This window comes from Phyllobates terribilis, unplaced genomic scaffold, assembly GCF_046119375.1.
Source record: "Phyllobates terribilis strain yellow unplaced genomic scaffold, ASM4611937v1 Scaffold_11__3_contigs__length_659146591, whole genome shotgun sequence".
NCBI classification, from domain to species: Eukaryota; Metazoa; Chordata; class Amphibia; order Anura; family Dendrobatidae; genus Phyllobates; species Phyllobates terribilis.
Window position 1 is genome coordinate 584,973,048 of NW_027362771.1, and position 14,812 is coordinate 584,987,859.

General features: G+C 47.0%; 1 protein-coding gene across 1 annotated transcript; it reads right to left on the bottom strand.

Annotated features, from left to right (window-relative positions):
- Positions 1 to 3,143: 3,143 nt before the first annotated feature.
- Positions 3,144 to 10,778, bottom strand: GET3 (guided entry of tail-anchored proteins factor 3, ATPase). The gene is made up of 7 exons (XM_073650963.1): positions 10,574 to 10,778; positions 8,953 to 9,100; positions 8,711 to 8,859; positions 8,420 to 8,570; positions 8,216 to 8,323; positions 4,441 to 4,638; positions 3,144 to 3,622 (listed from the first exon to the last, which is right to left on the bottom strand). Exons 1-7 carry the CDS (start codon positions 10,714 to 10,716, stop codon positions 3,491 to 3,493), a joined length of 1,029 nt encoding a protein of 342 aa, XP_073507064.1. The 5' UTR covers positions 10,717 to 10,778; the 3' UTR covers positions 3,144 to 3,490.
- Between the last annotated feature and the right edge of the window lie 4,034 nt (positions 10,779 to 14,812).

Here is a 14,812-nt window from a genome sequence, read left to right on the forward strand (position 1 = left end):
AGGCCCATTTCCCTTATTGTAATTTTTTAAAATGAAAAAAAAAGACAATATATATATTTATTTGCCTAAAATACAACTGAAATATGTCATCTTTAACAATATGCCTTTTAGAGATCATTTCATCTTCAACTTGCTTAACTGTTCACAATAACAGTGATTTTGACCAGGGGTACCCAAACCTTTACATGCCACTGTATGTGGTGTGTGATACAATCTACTGAGCCTGTGTGTCTAAGCTTATGATGTATTATTACTGTTCACTGAGCTTGTGTAACTAAGCCTATCATATGATACTGTCTGCACCCCCGTGTATCTCAACTTATCATGTGTGATACTGTCTGCACACCATGTGTATCTCAGCCCCTCGTGTGATACTGTCGGCACCCCCATGTATCTCAACCTATCATGTGTGATACTGATTGCACCCTCTGTGTATCTCAGCCCCTCGTGTGATACTGTCTGCATGCCCCGTGTATCTCAGCCCCTCATGTGTGATACTGTCTGCAGACTGCAACTAAACCTGTTATATCTGATAAATGCTAATGATCTGGGGTATCTAAAGTGTCACGTGTGATAGTTTTCATATCTTGTGCATCTCAGCCTTTCTAATTGTGATACTGTGACAACACAGAATTTAATCTTAATTATCCAGACGTAAATTCAGTAGGCCAGGAGACATAGGCTATCATCTTTGTGTTGACTTTTGAATTTGTGTCTTTCTTTGATGGTTCAAGAAACTATTATTTGTATAAGCCTGGATGTTGACACTTGAGTTGATATTTAGTGCAACTTATTGTCTGCTAACTTTGCAAGACAGGGATGAAGAGCCATTGAACAATGGATGTTTGCTAAATGTTAATTGACCGTTGTGTGGGCCCTGTGGCTTGTTGACCCACAAAACAGAGAATGACAAACTATGCAGATCGATTAAATGCCCAACTATTGAGAGTTAAACTCATACCACCTCCCTCCTGACCTGTGGATTAAGACCTGAGCCATATATGCGGGTTTAAAAAGTGATTTCTATCGTTCTGTAAGAGGAATCAGAGTGACTTGCCAGAGCAACAGCTAAAACATGATGGCTCCATCTAGGGGGACACAGTTTTGACTTTCTACAGGATATCAGCTTAGAGGACCACGGCCCCAGCTGGAAGAACACAGATCTGCTCCATTGAATATTACTGAACCCACGGATACATTTGGGAAAGCTACGGTTGTGACCCTCCGGTCACCTGACCCCCAGGGATATGTTTGGGGAAACCAGGTTGGGACTCTCCGGTCACTTGCCTCAATGTACTGTCAGCTTCCTAAGCTTGTAGTTACCTCCTCTCTTGTGGGTGCCCGCCAAAAGAAGGGTGCCACTGGTGGGGGTACTCGGCCCTGGATTCGCAGATGCTCTAGTCCCGGCGAGTCAGTGGGTGAGCCTGTGTAATGCTGCACCATCTTGGGTATTTGCTAGGACTGTTCTGTTTATTGAACTACAAAGCAGACAAAGTATTGCCACATTGTGCTACCCTCACCCTGTGTTGTCTGAGTAGTGTTACGCCCACGGGAGACCCCCGTTTCTCCAGATACAATCTGTAGCTTATGTATCTCAGTCTTAGTTTTATTTTCTTTAAAGTCTGTGTATCTAAGCCTACCATACAATATTGTCTGCACACCCTGTATCTGTATCTCAACCACTGTAATGTCATACCATCTGCAGCCTTGTGTATCTCAGCCTCTCATGCGAGATACCTTCTGCACACCGCCTATATCTCAGCCTTTTGTAGTGTAGTGTGATACTGTCTGCACGCCCAGTGTACCTCAGCCTTTTGTAGTGTGATACTGTCTGCACGCCCAGTGTATCTCAGCCTTTTGTAGTGTGATACTGTCTGCACGCCCAGTGTACCTCAGCCTTTTGTAGTGTGATACTGTCTGCACGCCCAGTGTACCTCAGCCTTTTGTAGTGTGATACTGTCTGCACGCCCAGTGTACCTCAGCCTTTTGTAGTGTGATACTGTCTGCACGCCCAGTGTATCTCAGCCTTTTGTAGTGTGATACTGTCTGCACGCCCAGTGTATCTCAGCCTTTTGTAGTGTGATACTGTCTGCACGCCCAGTGTATCTCAGCCTTTTGTAGTGTGATACTGTCTGCACGCCCAGTGTATCTCAGCCTTTTGTAGTGTGATACTGTCTGCACGCCCAGTGTATCTCAGCCTTTTGTAGTGTGATACTGTCTGCACGCCCAGTGTACCTGAGCCTTTTGTAGTGTGATACTGTCTGCACGCCCAGTGTACCTGAGCCTTTTGTAGTGTGATACTGTCTGCACGCCCAGTGTACCTGAGCCTTTTGTAGTGTGATACTGTCTGCACGCCCAGTGTACCTGAGCCTTTTGTAGTGTGATACTGTCTGCACGCCCAGTGTACCTGAGCCTTTTGTAGTGTGATACTGTCTGCACGCCCAGTGTACCTGAGCCTTTTGTAGTGTGATACTGTCTGCACGCCCAGTGTATCTCAGCCTTTTGTAGTGTGATACTGTCTGCACGCCCAGTGTATCTCAGCCTTTTGTAGTGTGATACTGTCTGCATGCCCAGTGTATCTCAGCCTTTTGTAGTGTGATACTGTCTGCATGCCCAGTGTATCTCAGCCTTTTGTAGTGTGATACTGTCTGCACGCCCAGTGTATTTCAGCCCCTCATGCTCACTACATGTCCGGGCCCGTCTGTGGCAGTGTTTGGGGCCTTGGTAATGAGCTGCGGCTCTGCAGTGGGGGTCAGTGGCTCTGCAGCGGGGGTCTGCACTGGGTTATGTAAGGTGCTCGGAGGCTGCCGGACTCTGCCCAGAACGCTCTGTCTCCGCCGCCCCCCGCTGCTGCTTTGTTTAACGCAAATTAAGCATAAAAATGAAAACACAGAGGGGCGGAGGACAGAGACACAGTGTGCTGGCAGCACTCAAAACAGCGCAGAGGGGGCACCTGAACGATGCGGGGAGGGGGAGGCAGAGCCGGAGCTGTCACATAGCCTCATACATAGGGGTAAGACCACCTAACCTCCGCCGGCTCGGTCTGGAGAGGGGCCGGTGATGCTGGAAAGCACTGCGGCCGAAGCAGGGGCGCCGTGGCCACTGCTGATCTCTACCCCCATAATCATAACACAACGCAGCAATATTTTATATAAACAGAGTTTAATGCTCCTCCTGCCCTCGAGCTCTAGAGGGCGACATTTAGGGGAGACACAGGTGCAGGGGTCCCCGCTCCGTCACTCCAGGCTGCAGTCATGCGCCATACGGACCCGAGGTGCAGATTTCTTATGGGTGATGTGAGATGAACAGACAAAAAAAGGGACACGATGACCAAAGCGCACGGGTCCCCAAAATCCGAAAATAAATATATACCCCTGCCAAAATAATTAAAAAAGAAAATGACGCTGTGGGAGTGGGGACAAAAGACAGGACGACGTGTCTGGTGCCTCATACACAGAGGAGGATGGCAACCCAGGGTCACCCCCAAATCTCATTTCCCGCTGGGGGGCTTGTACGGCTCGAGGAGAAGGTTAGAGAAGGTGTTGACGTTTTCCACCCCGCGAACCTCGTGAGGGAGAAGAGGAAGCTTCACAATATGGAAATCTTCATACAGATCCTCCATCTATGGGAAAGAGACAGCGGTCAGTACACGGGACAGTCAGGTATAGAGTGATGCCTAGTGGCGGAGAGAGGTATTACACACGCTGCACCAAAGACACGAGGGCCGCCGCACCAAAGACACGAGGGCCGCCGCAACAGAGACACGAAGGCCGCCGCACCAAAGACACGAGGGCCGCCGCAACAGAGACACGAGGGCTGCCGCAACAAAGACACGAAGGCCGCCGCAACAAAGACACGAAGGCCGCCGCACCCCAGACACGAAGGCCGCCGCACCCCAGACACGAAGGCCGCCGCACCCCAGACACGAAGGCCGCCGCACCCCAGACACGAAGGCCGCCGCACCCCAGACACGAAGGCCGCCGCACCCCAGACACGAGGGCCGCCGCAACAGAGACACGAGGGCCGCCGCAACAGAGACACGAGGGCCGCCGCAACAAAGACACGAGGGCCGCCGCAACAAAGACACGAGGGCCGCCGAAACAAAGACACGAGGGCCGCCGAAACAAAGACATGAGGGCCGCCGAAACAAAGACACGAGGGCCGCCGAAACAAAGACACGAGGGCCGCCGAAACAAAGACACGAGGGCCGCCGCAACAAAGACATGAGGGCCGACGCACCAAAAAGACACGAAGGCCGCTGAACCCCAGACATTAAGGCCGCCGCACCAAAAAGACAAGAAGGCTGCTGCATCCCAGATATGAAAGCCTCCGCACCCACACATTTTCCGGTTCACCATATTTGCAGGTAAAACAACATTTAACTGTTTGAACTGAATGCAAAAAAAAATAATGGGTCTTCCATCCTCGTGTGTTACCTACCTGGTCCAAGTATTTGGATTGAATCTTGTGCCTGGCCTCACACATACGACACGGTTTCTCGGGGTCAGGAAACACCAACTGGTTGACGATAATATTGTGTGTGTCTATTTTACACTTGGCCAATTCCTGGATCAGCCGCTCAGTCTCATAGAGAGACAGGAACTCCGCAATACACACACAGATAAAGGTGGTCTGCTCCTGTGTACGAGATAAGGCGGCGTCAGCAAGCACCAATCCTCACTGTAGGGGGCAGTATTTGATCAGTTTGAAGGAAAACACCAGCCATGAAAAGACAAGAGATCATCTCAGCAGAGGCGAAAAACAGGCCCCGAAAGAGCTGAAAATAAACACCAATCTAACCATCAGAAGGGCGGGCAAAGGGGCGCTGTTGTCCTCTTGTCTTTATAAGAAGTAAAACCAGAATATGCTTCAGAATGAGGACATTTACAGACCTCTGAATAATAATCCTGCGGAGGTGTTTCAGAATAAATGTAAAATTCTTCTGTCGGAAGGTATAGCATTGGCGGCAATTAGCCCAAAACTATCAGAAGATCTATATGTAGAGTGCCCTATTACTCCAATCCTGCTCTCCCTTCCAAAAATTCATAAGGACATTTTTCCTCCACCTTTGAGGCCGATTGTGGCCAGAATAGGAGTGTGGGAGAAAAGCTGATGCCTGGCTGGACATGTATCTACAGCCTTTAGTACAACAAATCCCAGGATACAAGAGACTCTAAACATCTCATCTCATCTCTTGATGGTTTTCGGCAGTCTGAGACTTGTATTTTTATTGCCTGCGACGTCGAGTCCTTGTACCCGTCGCTGCTCCACGACCGGTCTTTGAAGATTTTATCCAGACACTTGGATAAATACAGGAATTATAAAAAACCAATCCAAGCGTTCATAGTGATGGGGGTAGAGCTTTTACTTAACCATAATTATTTTTCATTCAATAAAGGCTTTTATTTACAGGCTGGTGGAGCACCGATGGGTGCGGGGTTCTCGCTGCCGCTTGCAAATTTATATCTGGCAGCCTGGGAACAGGATTTTTATTAAAAAAAAAAAAAGATTACCTATATTATATCAAGATAAAAAACTGGAGAAAATCCTGACAAATCCTGTGACATTTAATGCAAAAAAAGCCTCCACTTTAGGAGAAATTCTGTCTCCAGCCGCTATCTCAATGATAACAATAATAAAAAGGAGAATTGGCTCCGTACTAGAGGGTCCTGCAAGTGCGGGCTCAATATCTGCACCTGCTGCGAGGATATGAAGAATACTAAAACATCTGTCTCTTGTGCAAATAAAAAAAGAATATATGATTAATTCCTACATAAACTGCAACACAAGCAGCGTGGTGTATACTGTGCGATGCGGTCTGTGTGACCTCCAATGTGTCGGCTGTACAGGGGGGCCGCTGAAAATCAGGAGAAGACGTCACCTCTCAGACGCCATCAGCAAAATCATTAATAAAAGCTCAGCAATTTCCAAACATTTTATTAATAGACATGGAGGTGATGTGTCTTCTTTTGAAGTGTCAGGCATAGAAAGGGTAAAAATCCCATCCAAGGGGGGGGGGGGGGGGGTGATATTAAAAGAAAACTAATAAGCCGGGAAACCTGGTGGATCTACCAGCTGAACACTAGGGGGCACCACATGATATCAGGCAGGATCTGATTTACCTCTATGAATAGAGAAATGCATATTTGATGTAATGTGTGTTTTCAGTCTGTAAGGGGTTAATCCCCTGCCAGGTTTCTCTGCACAGCTGATCCCATCTAGTGGCCGGATCTGGTGAGTGGCGACTGAATGGTGAACTAGTGTCAAATGTTCAGTGGCCATCAGATCCTTCTCAATGATTAAGGCGCACTGCTTTGCATCGAAACGCATATGTTTTTAATGTCTGGACTGTGACTTAATGGATTTTATACCATTTGAAGCTATGAAATAAATGAAGAATGGATATTTTATGGACTTATAGCACTGGACTTCTTTTCTCAGTATTATAGTAGTTATAGGGGCAGTATTATAGCAGTTATATTCTTGTACATAGGAGCAGTATTATAGTAGTTATATTCTTGTACATAGGGGGCAGTATTATAGTAGTTATATTCTTGTACATAGGGGCAGTATTATAGTAGTTATATTCTTATACATAGGGGGCAGTATTATAGTAATTATATTCTTGTACATAGGGGGCAGTATTATAGTAGTTATATTCTTGTACATAGAGGCAGTATTATAGTAGTTATATTCTTGTACATAGGGAGCAGTACTATAGTAGTTATATTCTTGTACATAGGGGGCAGTATTATAGTAATTATATTCTTGTACATAGGGGGCAGTATTATAGTAGTTATGCTCTTATACATAGGGGGCAGTATTATAGTAGTTATATTCTTATACATAGGGGCAGTATTATAGTAGTTATATTCTTGTACATAGGGAGCAGTACTATAGTAGTTATATTCTTGTACAAAGGGGCAGTATTATAGTAGTTATATTCTTGTACATAGGAGCAGTATTATAGTAGTTATATTCTTGTACATAGGAGCAGTACTATAGTAGTTATATTCTTGTACAAAGGGGCACTATTATAGTAGTTATATTCTTGTACATAGGAGCAGTATTATAGTAGTTATATTCTTGTACATAGGAGCAGTATTATAGTAGTTATATTCTTGTACATAGGAGCAGTATTGTAGTAGTTATATTCCTGTACATAGGGGCAGTATTATAGTATTTATATTCTTGTACATAGGGGGCAGTATTATAGTAGTTATATTCTTGTACATAGCAGCAGTATTATAGTAGTTATATTCTTGTACATAGGGGCAGTATTATAGTAGTTATATTCTTATACATAGGAGGCAGTATTATAGTAGTTATATTCTTGTACATAGGGGGCAGTATTATAGTAGTTATATTCTTGTACATAGGGGGCAGTATTATAGTAGTTATATTCTTGTACATAGGAGGCAGTATTATAGTAGTTATATTCTTGTACATAGGGGCAGTATTATAGTAGTTATATTCTTATACATAGGGGGCAGTATTATAGTAGTTATATTCTTATACATAGGGGGCAGTATTATAGTAGTTATATCCTTGTACATAGGGGCAGTATTATAGTAGTTATATTCTTGTACATAGGGGGCAGTATTATAGTAGTTATATTCTTGTACATAGGGGGCAGTATTATAGTAGTTATATTCTTGTATATAGGGGGCAGTATTATAGTAGTTATATTCTTGTACATAGGAGCAGTATTATAGTAGTTATATTCTTGTACATAGGGGGGCAGTATTATAGTAGATATATTCTTGTACATAGTAGCAGTATTATAGTAGTTATATTCTTGTACATAGGAGCAGTATTATAGTAGTTATATTCTTATACATAGGGGGCAGTATTATAGTAGTTATATCCTTGTACATAGGGGCAGTATTATAGTAGTTATATTCTTGTACATAGGGACAGTATTATAGTAGTTATATTCTTGTACATAGGGTGCAGTATTATAGTAGTTATATTCTTGTACATAGGGGGCAGTATTATAGTAGTTATATTCTTGTACATAGGGACAGTATTATAGTAGTTATATCCTTGTACATAGGGGGCAGTATTATAGTAGTTATATTCTTGTACATAGGAGCAGTATTATAGTAGTTATATTCTTGTACATAGGGGCAGTATTATAGTGCCCCTATTTGTATTCTTAGGAGTAAGATTAGATAGCAGGCTGATATTACGTCTCATGAGTTGCACATCTCACCGGATCCTTGAACTGCTCGCTGACTGATCGGATGACTGGTAGAGTCTCTTCTAGCTTGGAAGCGAGTTGATCGGCATTCATGTCCCCAAGTCCCAACATGTTACACATCTGAGGGAAGGAGGAGTGACAGCAGGGTGCGGTTATTATTAGGTCTCACTGCGGGTACAAGAGTGATACCAGCTGATGGATGAGGAGCGGCTTTACCTGGGATATGAAGGGGCTGATCTGATTCTTGATCTGCATGAGTCTCCCCAGGCCTCGCTCCACAATGGTCGGGAAATTGAGGAGTCGCAGCGTGTGTCCAGTAGGGGCCGTATCAAAGACCACCACTGAGAAATTCATCCCTTTTACCAGCCTGAAAGAGATAGGCATAATCAGCAATTGTATGTTACATGGAAGATGCAAAGTCAAACATCTGGGAAATGTCCCGGGAGGAAACTGCCCCGATCACTTTGTGCTCTGGTAAGAAGCAGAGGACACGTGCCGATGCCTCACCTCATCACCTCCGCGTAGCTCATGGCTTCGTCTATCCCGGGGAAGGCGCTCATGGCTTCCTGCATCATCTTCTTGCCCATACTCAGCATATTGTCCTCCTCAAAGATCTCATCAGGTAACTCGGCCACCCCCAGACTGGGGTCTATCTCCTGCACACGAGACGTGGGGGGGAAGGGGAATTATCTGGATAGATATTATATAGATCGCTAAACACTGGAAGAAAATAAGAAGAGAGAACTCACCATGGCGAATAGGTTGTCATAGCCGCGCACTTTGGTGGGGACCTTGGAGAACTTCTGGTCGAAGGCATCGGAGATGTTATGAGCGGGGTCCGTGGAAATGATCAGTACACTCTCCCGAATCCGAGACAGCTGGACGGCCAGACTGCAGCTGTGGAGACAGACACTGCTCAGCCGCCGTACACCACAGAGGGGCAGCGCAGAGCTCTGGATGTCTAACAATGGCACCTGCCGGGGGAACATCAGGCGGCAAGTGATTGGCAGCTTTCAAGGTGATGTGGAAAAATTAGAAACTGTAAAGATGTGAGCGACAAGGGCCAAACTGCTATCCAGGGAGTCAGAGCATCAACCAAACAGCAAGTCTTGTGGGGCCTTCCCAGTACGCGGCGGGTCCTGCAGGGGCGGTCCAGGGATGCGGTGGGCTGCTCTTGGCATGCAGTAGTTAGTATCTGTTAGTATCTACCAAAAGCAATCCCAGGTAAGACTTCAGACAAATGACACAAGTGACCGGATGATGGGCGCTCCACGCTCAGATGTTTCTGGAGAATTAAAGGGGTTGTCCAGTACTTTTAAAAATATGCCAGTGTGTTTTAATGATAAATAGAAGCTTCTTTCTAATTACCTTTTGTTGCAGGTTCTGCCTGTGAGTGGCGCTATCACTGGCATCATCTGACCCCCGGCTGCAGCTGGCTCTGACATCCGCTGACGTCACTACAAGTTGCAGCTGCAGTCGGGGGTCCCTCTTCCACATTCCACCGGTGGCTGCTGGGTGGGGTCACCCCGCACGTCACACCCAGCATCCACAGCGAGCTCTCCCTCTCCCCATTCATTAGGAAAGCGCGCGGTGGATGCTGGGTGTGACGCAGGGGAATAACCCCGCCCACAACCCAGCAGCCACCGCGGTGACCCCAACGCTGAGTCACGCCTCACTTGTCGTCACGTGGGGTCATGTGCTGCCTGTGAGCGGCCACCGATGGCGCCACTCACAGGCAGTATCAGCAGTGCAAGGTAATTACAAATAAGCTTTTATTTATCATTAAAACACACTGGCATATTTTTAAAACTACCGGACAACTCTTTTAAGGTGTCAGGTCCGATCCCACAGACTGGTCACTGCTGTCTCCCCCATTCTTTACACTGCCTCGCAGCTCAGTGTGGGAGAGACCACCAATCAGCATGGGCTGGTGTGGGTGTGTCCTGTATAAATGGGCGGGGCCTCACACCACAGCCACCTATGACAAACCCTCTAATAATGGGGTCCCTCGGGGTTCGGGCAGGAAGATCAGAGCGTTCCACCTCCTGGTGGTGCTCGGCGGGAGTGCGCCCTCATTAGGGTGCTACCTGGCCAGCTCATTCACTGAAAGGGCGTGTATATTTTTGCAACCATGTTTCACAGCTCCAACAGCAGCACATTACCAATTGAAGCCTTACCGTTTCGTGCCCACAGCTCCTAAGCAGACTGATTCGTCTCCATGGATACAGACTACAGAACAATATGTGGTCAGATCCCGCAGTCACATGACACTGAGCGTCCAATAGACTCAATCTCGTCATAAAAAAAAATATCACCAAAACACGCCACCCCACCAACCCACATTTGGTTCAGTCCACCCCAAGTCCCTACCTGCAAGTGGTCTTGCCCACTCCGCCCTTTCCTCCTACAAAGATCCACCTGAGTGAGCGCTGTTCTATCACATTGAGTAAGGTGGGCTCTAGCGGCTCCACATCTGGGGCATCCTCAAACTCATCATCCACCGGCGCAGCCATCTTCTCCTGGTATCACGTGACGGCGACAGCTCCTCCCCCTCCGAGCACATCCCTACACAATGACCCAGGTATCTCCTCTGACCAATCCGAGCGAGCCTTGTGGGCAGCATCGCTTCCACTATTGGTTAGCTGACTTGTCAATCACTGTAGAGCAAAAACATCTTTGTTTACGATTGGATAATTCTAATGCCTATCACTGTCAAACTCCTCACGGCAAAATTTAATTGGCTACCCACTTTCTTTCCAAGCGTTGATTGGTACGTCAATCTCAAACAGGAAAGTGTCGAGCTAGGAAGCAACCAATAGCCTCCTAGAAGCCGCGTCATTGGACGATCGAACTGCCCATCACAATGAGAACATCTCTGATTGGACAACGTCACATCTGTTTTGTCATGTCATTGGCTGCCGTGTTTCTATGCATTTTTTTTTTTATATTCCCGCCTCCATCAGCTCCGAGTTCTTCTACTGTTGCGAATAGAATGCGGCGGCTGCAGTGCGCGTTATACTGAGGCCCAGGAATAATTACATCACAGGAGCTTTTTTTTTTTTAATAACTATACAGATTTCATGGCTTTTTGGTGCTTTTTTTTGAGGAATTGCTTAAGTTTTTAATGTAAACATCAACAATTGTAAATTATTATATTTTTTACACTTTTATACCTTTTTACATATTTCTCTGCGGCAACAAATTCTGCAAAATTCATGTTGTTATGATGACTAAAAGTTTCATTTTCTCGTCATTTATTGTAACATGAACCATTACACTCAGCGCTGATTGTTCAGCCGGAATGTGACGTTTCCCGTGTGATCGCCAGTCCCAGCCGCAGCGCTGACATTATACCGAGCGAGCAGAGCTTCATGGGCTGCTCAAGGACAGTGACTCCGGGAGAAACAATGGCGTTTGTTACTATGCTAATTGCATATTGTACTAAAGCCAGCTAGAGGTTGATTTAAGGAGCCCCCCCCCCCCCTGCTATGCCACTATGTAAATTGATTAAATGCACAAACAATGAGACTTGAGCCCTGTGTAATAATACCCTCCCTAATCCTTGACCTGTGGATGTGTGCATCAAAGGACAATTGTAACTATTTTTAAGGGACATATGCCTCTGTAGCAGGCAGACTTTACAAGGAGAATCAAAGATCAGAGACATTTGTCAGAACAGCAGCTTGTTAGCATGCCGGCTCAATCTAGAGAGACACAGATTTGGATTCTACATGATTCTGGCCTAAGGGTATCGGCCCTGACTGGGAAGATAAGGATCTGCTCCAGTGACCATCAGAGAACCCATGGATACGTTTGGGGAGACCAGGTTGGGACGATGAACTCATCTGGCCCCATGGTTATATTATTTTGGGTTGCCAGGTGGGACCAGCCGGTGATCTGGCCCCATGGAAACTCTCAGAGAGGCAAGGGTGGGATCCTCGGTCTCCTGGCCTTGTACCTCAATGGACTGTCGTCTTCCTAAGCTTGCCGCTACCTCCTCTCGGTGGGGGTGGGAGGCCACTGGTTGAGGTAGTCGGCTCTGGAAGTCCAAAAGTCACAGCTGTTCTATCCCAGGCGGGCGGAGCGGAAGGGTGAGACTGTGTAATGTTGTACCATCTTGGGTATTTGCTGGGACTGTTCTCTGTGTTTATTGCCTGTTTTGTGATCCAATAAAGTATTGCCACGCTGTTTTACCCTCACCCTGTATTGTCTTAGTAGTGTTACGCCCACGGAAGACCCCGGCTCTTCACAGAAGTGATTGTGTGAATTGGTGTCAATGCCAATGCTAATCTCCTGTGAGAACCTATATCGGACCCTGTTATTGGCTCCCCGGTGCCCAGTCCTAACAGCAGCCAGGGTAGCAGCATGGTTCCCAGGCTGGGGCACATGGTATGACAATCCTCAGGAAGGTACAGAGGATATAGAACGGTTCACACAAGAACAGCAGCAAGAAGAAAAGTCTTGGAATTGGAAACATGTTATTAATTGGGCAAAAGGCGGTGTAAACATAAAAAAAAAACAGGTACCTTCCGGACCCCGGCTGCTGGTGTCTCCCTCTTCCAGTGGCAGCCAACGTCGCATTTCTGGAGGAGAAAGCCAGTGTATCGGTGGAGGACACCAGAGAAAAGGTCCACTAAGTGATTATGGTTATTTAATTTTTACATCTCTTTAGGCCCATTAATGACTCCTATCATAGTGGACAGCCCCTTTAAACTTTGCAGCATTTTTCTTTTGTCCATTGCATGCTCAGCTGTTTTACGAATAGACTCCTCTAATAGAAGTAAATGTAAATGGAGAGAGCCACAGACTTGGGAGGCGGCTGGGGTCAGATATCTATAACATATACTATTGATATGCCATTATTGTGTACGGTGGGGATGTCCCTTCACAAAGCGGATGCGAGTGTCCTTACAAACATTTATTTTTTTATTTTTGTTCTCCAGAAACTGAGGATTTTTTTGATCCCACGTCTGATGCTGCAAATCTGAATACATTTATAAAAGAGATCACGTGTTTGCCAAACTCAGCTTCCACCTGTAAGGAGGCACCATCACGCTGCTACACAAGGAGAAAATCGGATCCCATGCCAAAGAGGTCGCCTTCATGCAACTGGACTTCTCAGGTATCTGCCCATTAGAAATGATCCTCTAATTAGTGCAGCATGAAATATATGCGGTGCGCTGAGCCTGGGATTAATACTGGTCTGTGATGGAATCCAGTGCAAATATCTGTTTAAATGCAACCAGGGCTCATAACAGAAACATGGGTCCTTCTTCCCCCTGCCCACGCATACAGTAATCCTGGGAGTCCTGCTTCCCCCTGCCCACTCATACAGAAAACTTGGGAGTCCTGCTTCCCCCTGCCCACTCATACAGTAATCCTGGGAGTCCTGCTTCCCCCTGCCCACTCATACAGAAAGCTTGGGAGTCCTGCTTCCCCCTGCCCATGTATACAGTAATCCTGGGAGTCCTGCTTCCTCCTCCCCACTCATACAGAAAGTTTGGGAGTCCTGCTTCCCCCTGCCCATGCATACAGTAATCCTGGGAGTCCTGCTTCCCCCTGCCCACTCATTCAGAAATCATGGGAGTCCTGCTTCCCCCTGCCCACTCATACAGTAATCCTTGGGAGTCCTGCTTCCCCCTGCCCACTCGTACAGAAATCCTGGGAGTCCTGCTTCCCCCTGCCCACTCGTAAAAAAATCCTGAGAATCCTACTTCCCCCTGCCCACTCGTACAGAAATCCTGGGAATCCTACTTCTCCCTGCCCTCTCATACAGAAATCCTGGGAGTCCTGCTTCCTTCTTCCCACTCATTCAGAAATCCTGGGAGTCCTGCTTCCTCCTGCCCACTCGCACAGAAATCTTGGGAGTCCTGCTTCCCCCTGCCCACTCATACAGTAATCCTGAGAGTCTTGCTTCTCCCTGCCCACTCATACTGAAATCCTGGGAGTTCTACTTCCCCCTGCCCGCTCGACCAGAAATCCTGGGAGTCCTGCTTCTCCCTGCCCACTCATACAGAAGTTCTGGGAGTCCTGCTTCCCCCTGCCCACTCGTACAGAAATCCTGGGAGTCCTTCTTCTCCCTGCCCACTCGACCAGAAATCCTGGTAATCCTACTTCCCCCTGCCCACTTATACAAAAATCCTGGGAGTCCTGCTTCCTCCTTCCTACTCGTTCAGAAATCCTGGGAGTCCTGCTTCCCCCTGCCCACTCATACAGAAATCCTGGGAGTTCTACTTCCCCCTGCCCACTCAAACAGAAATCCTGGGAGTCCTGCTTCTCCCTGCCCACTTATACAGAAATCCTGAGAGTCCTGCTTCTCCTGCCCACTCGACCAGAAATCCTGGGAGTCCTGCTTCCTCCTTCCTACTTGTTCAGAAATCCTGGGAGTCCAGCTTCCCCCTGCCCACTCATACAGAAATCTTGGGAGTCCTGCTTCTCCCTGCCAACTTATACAGAAATCCTGGGAGTCCTTCTTCTCCCTGCTCACTCATACAGAAATCATGGGAGTCCTGCTTCCCCCTGCCCACTCGTACAGAAATCCTGTGTAGCGCCGGCGTCCCTGCCCTCTGCTAGGCAGGGACGCTGTTCCCCTCACCTCTCTGCTCCGTG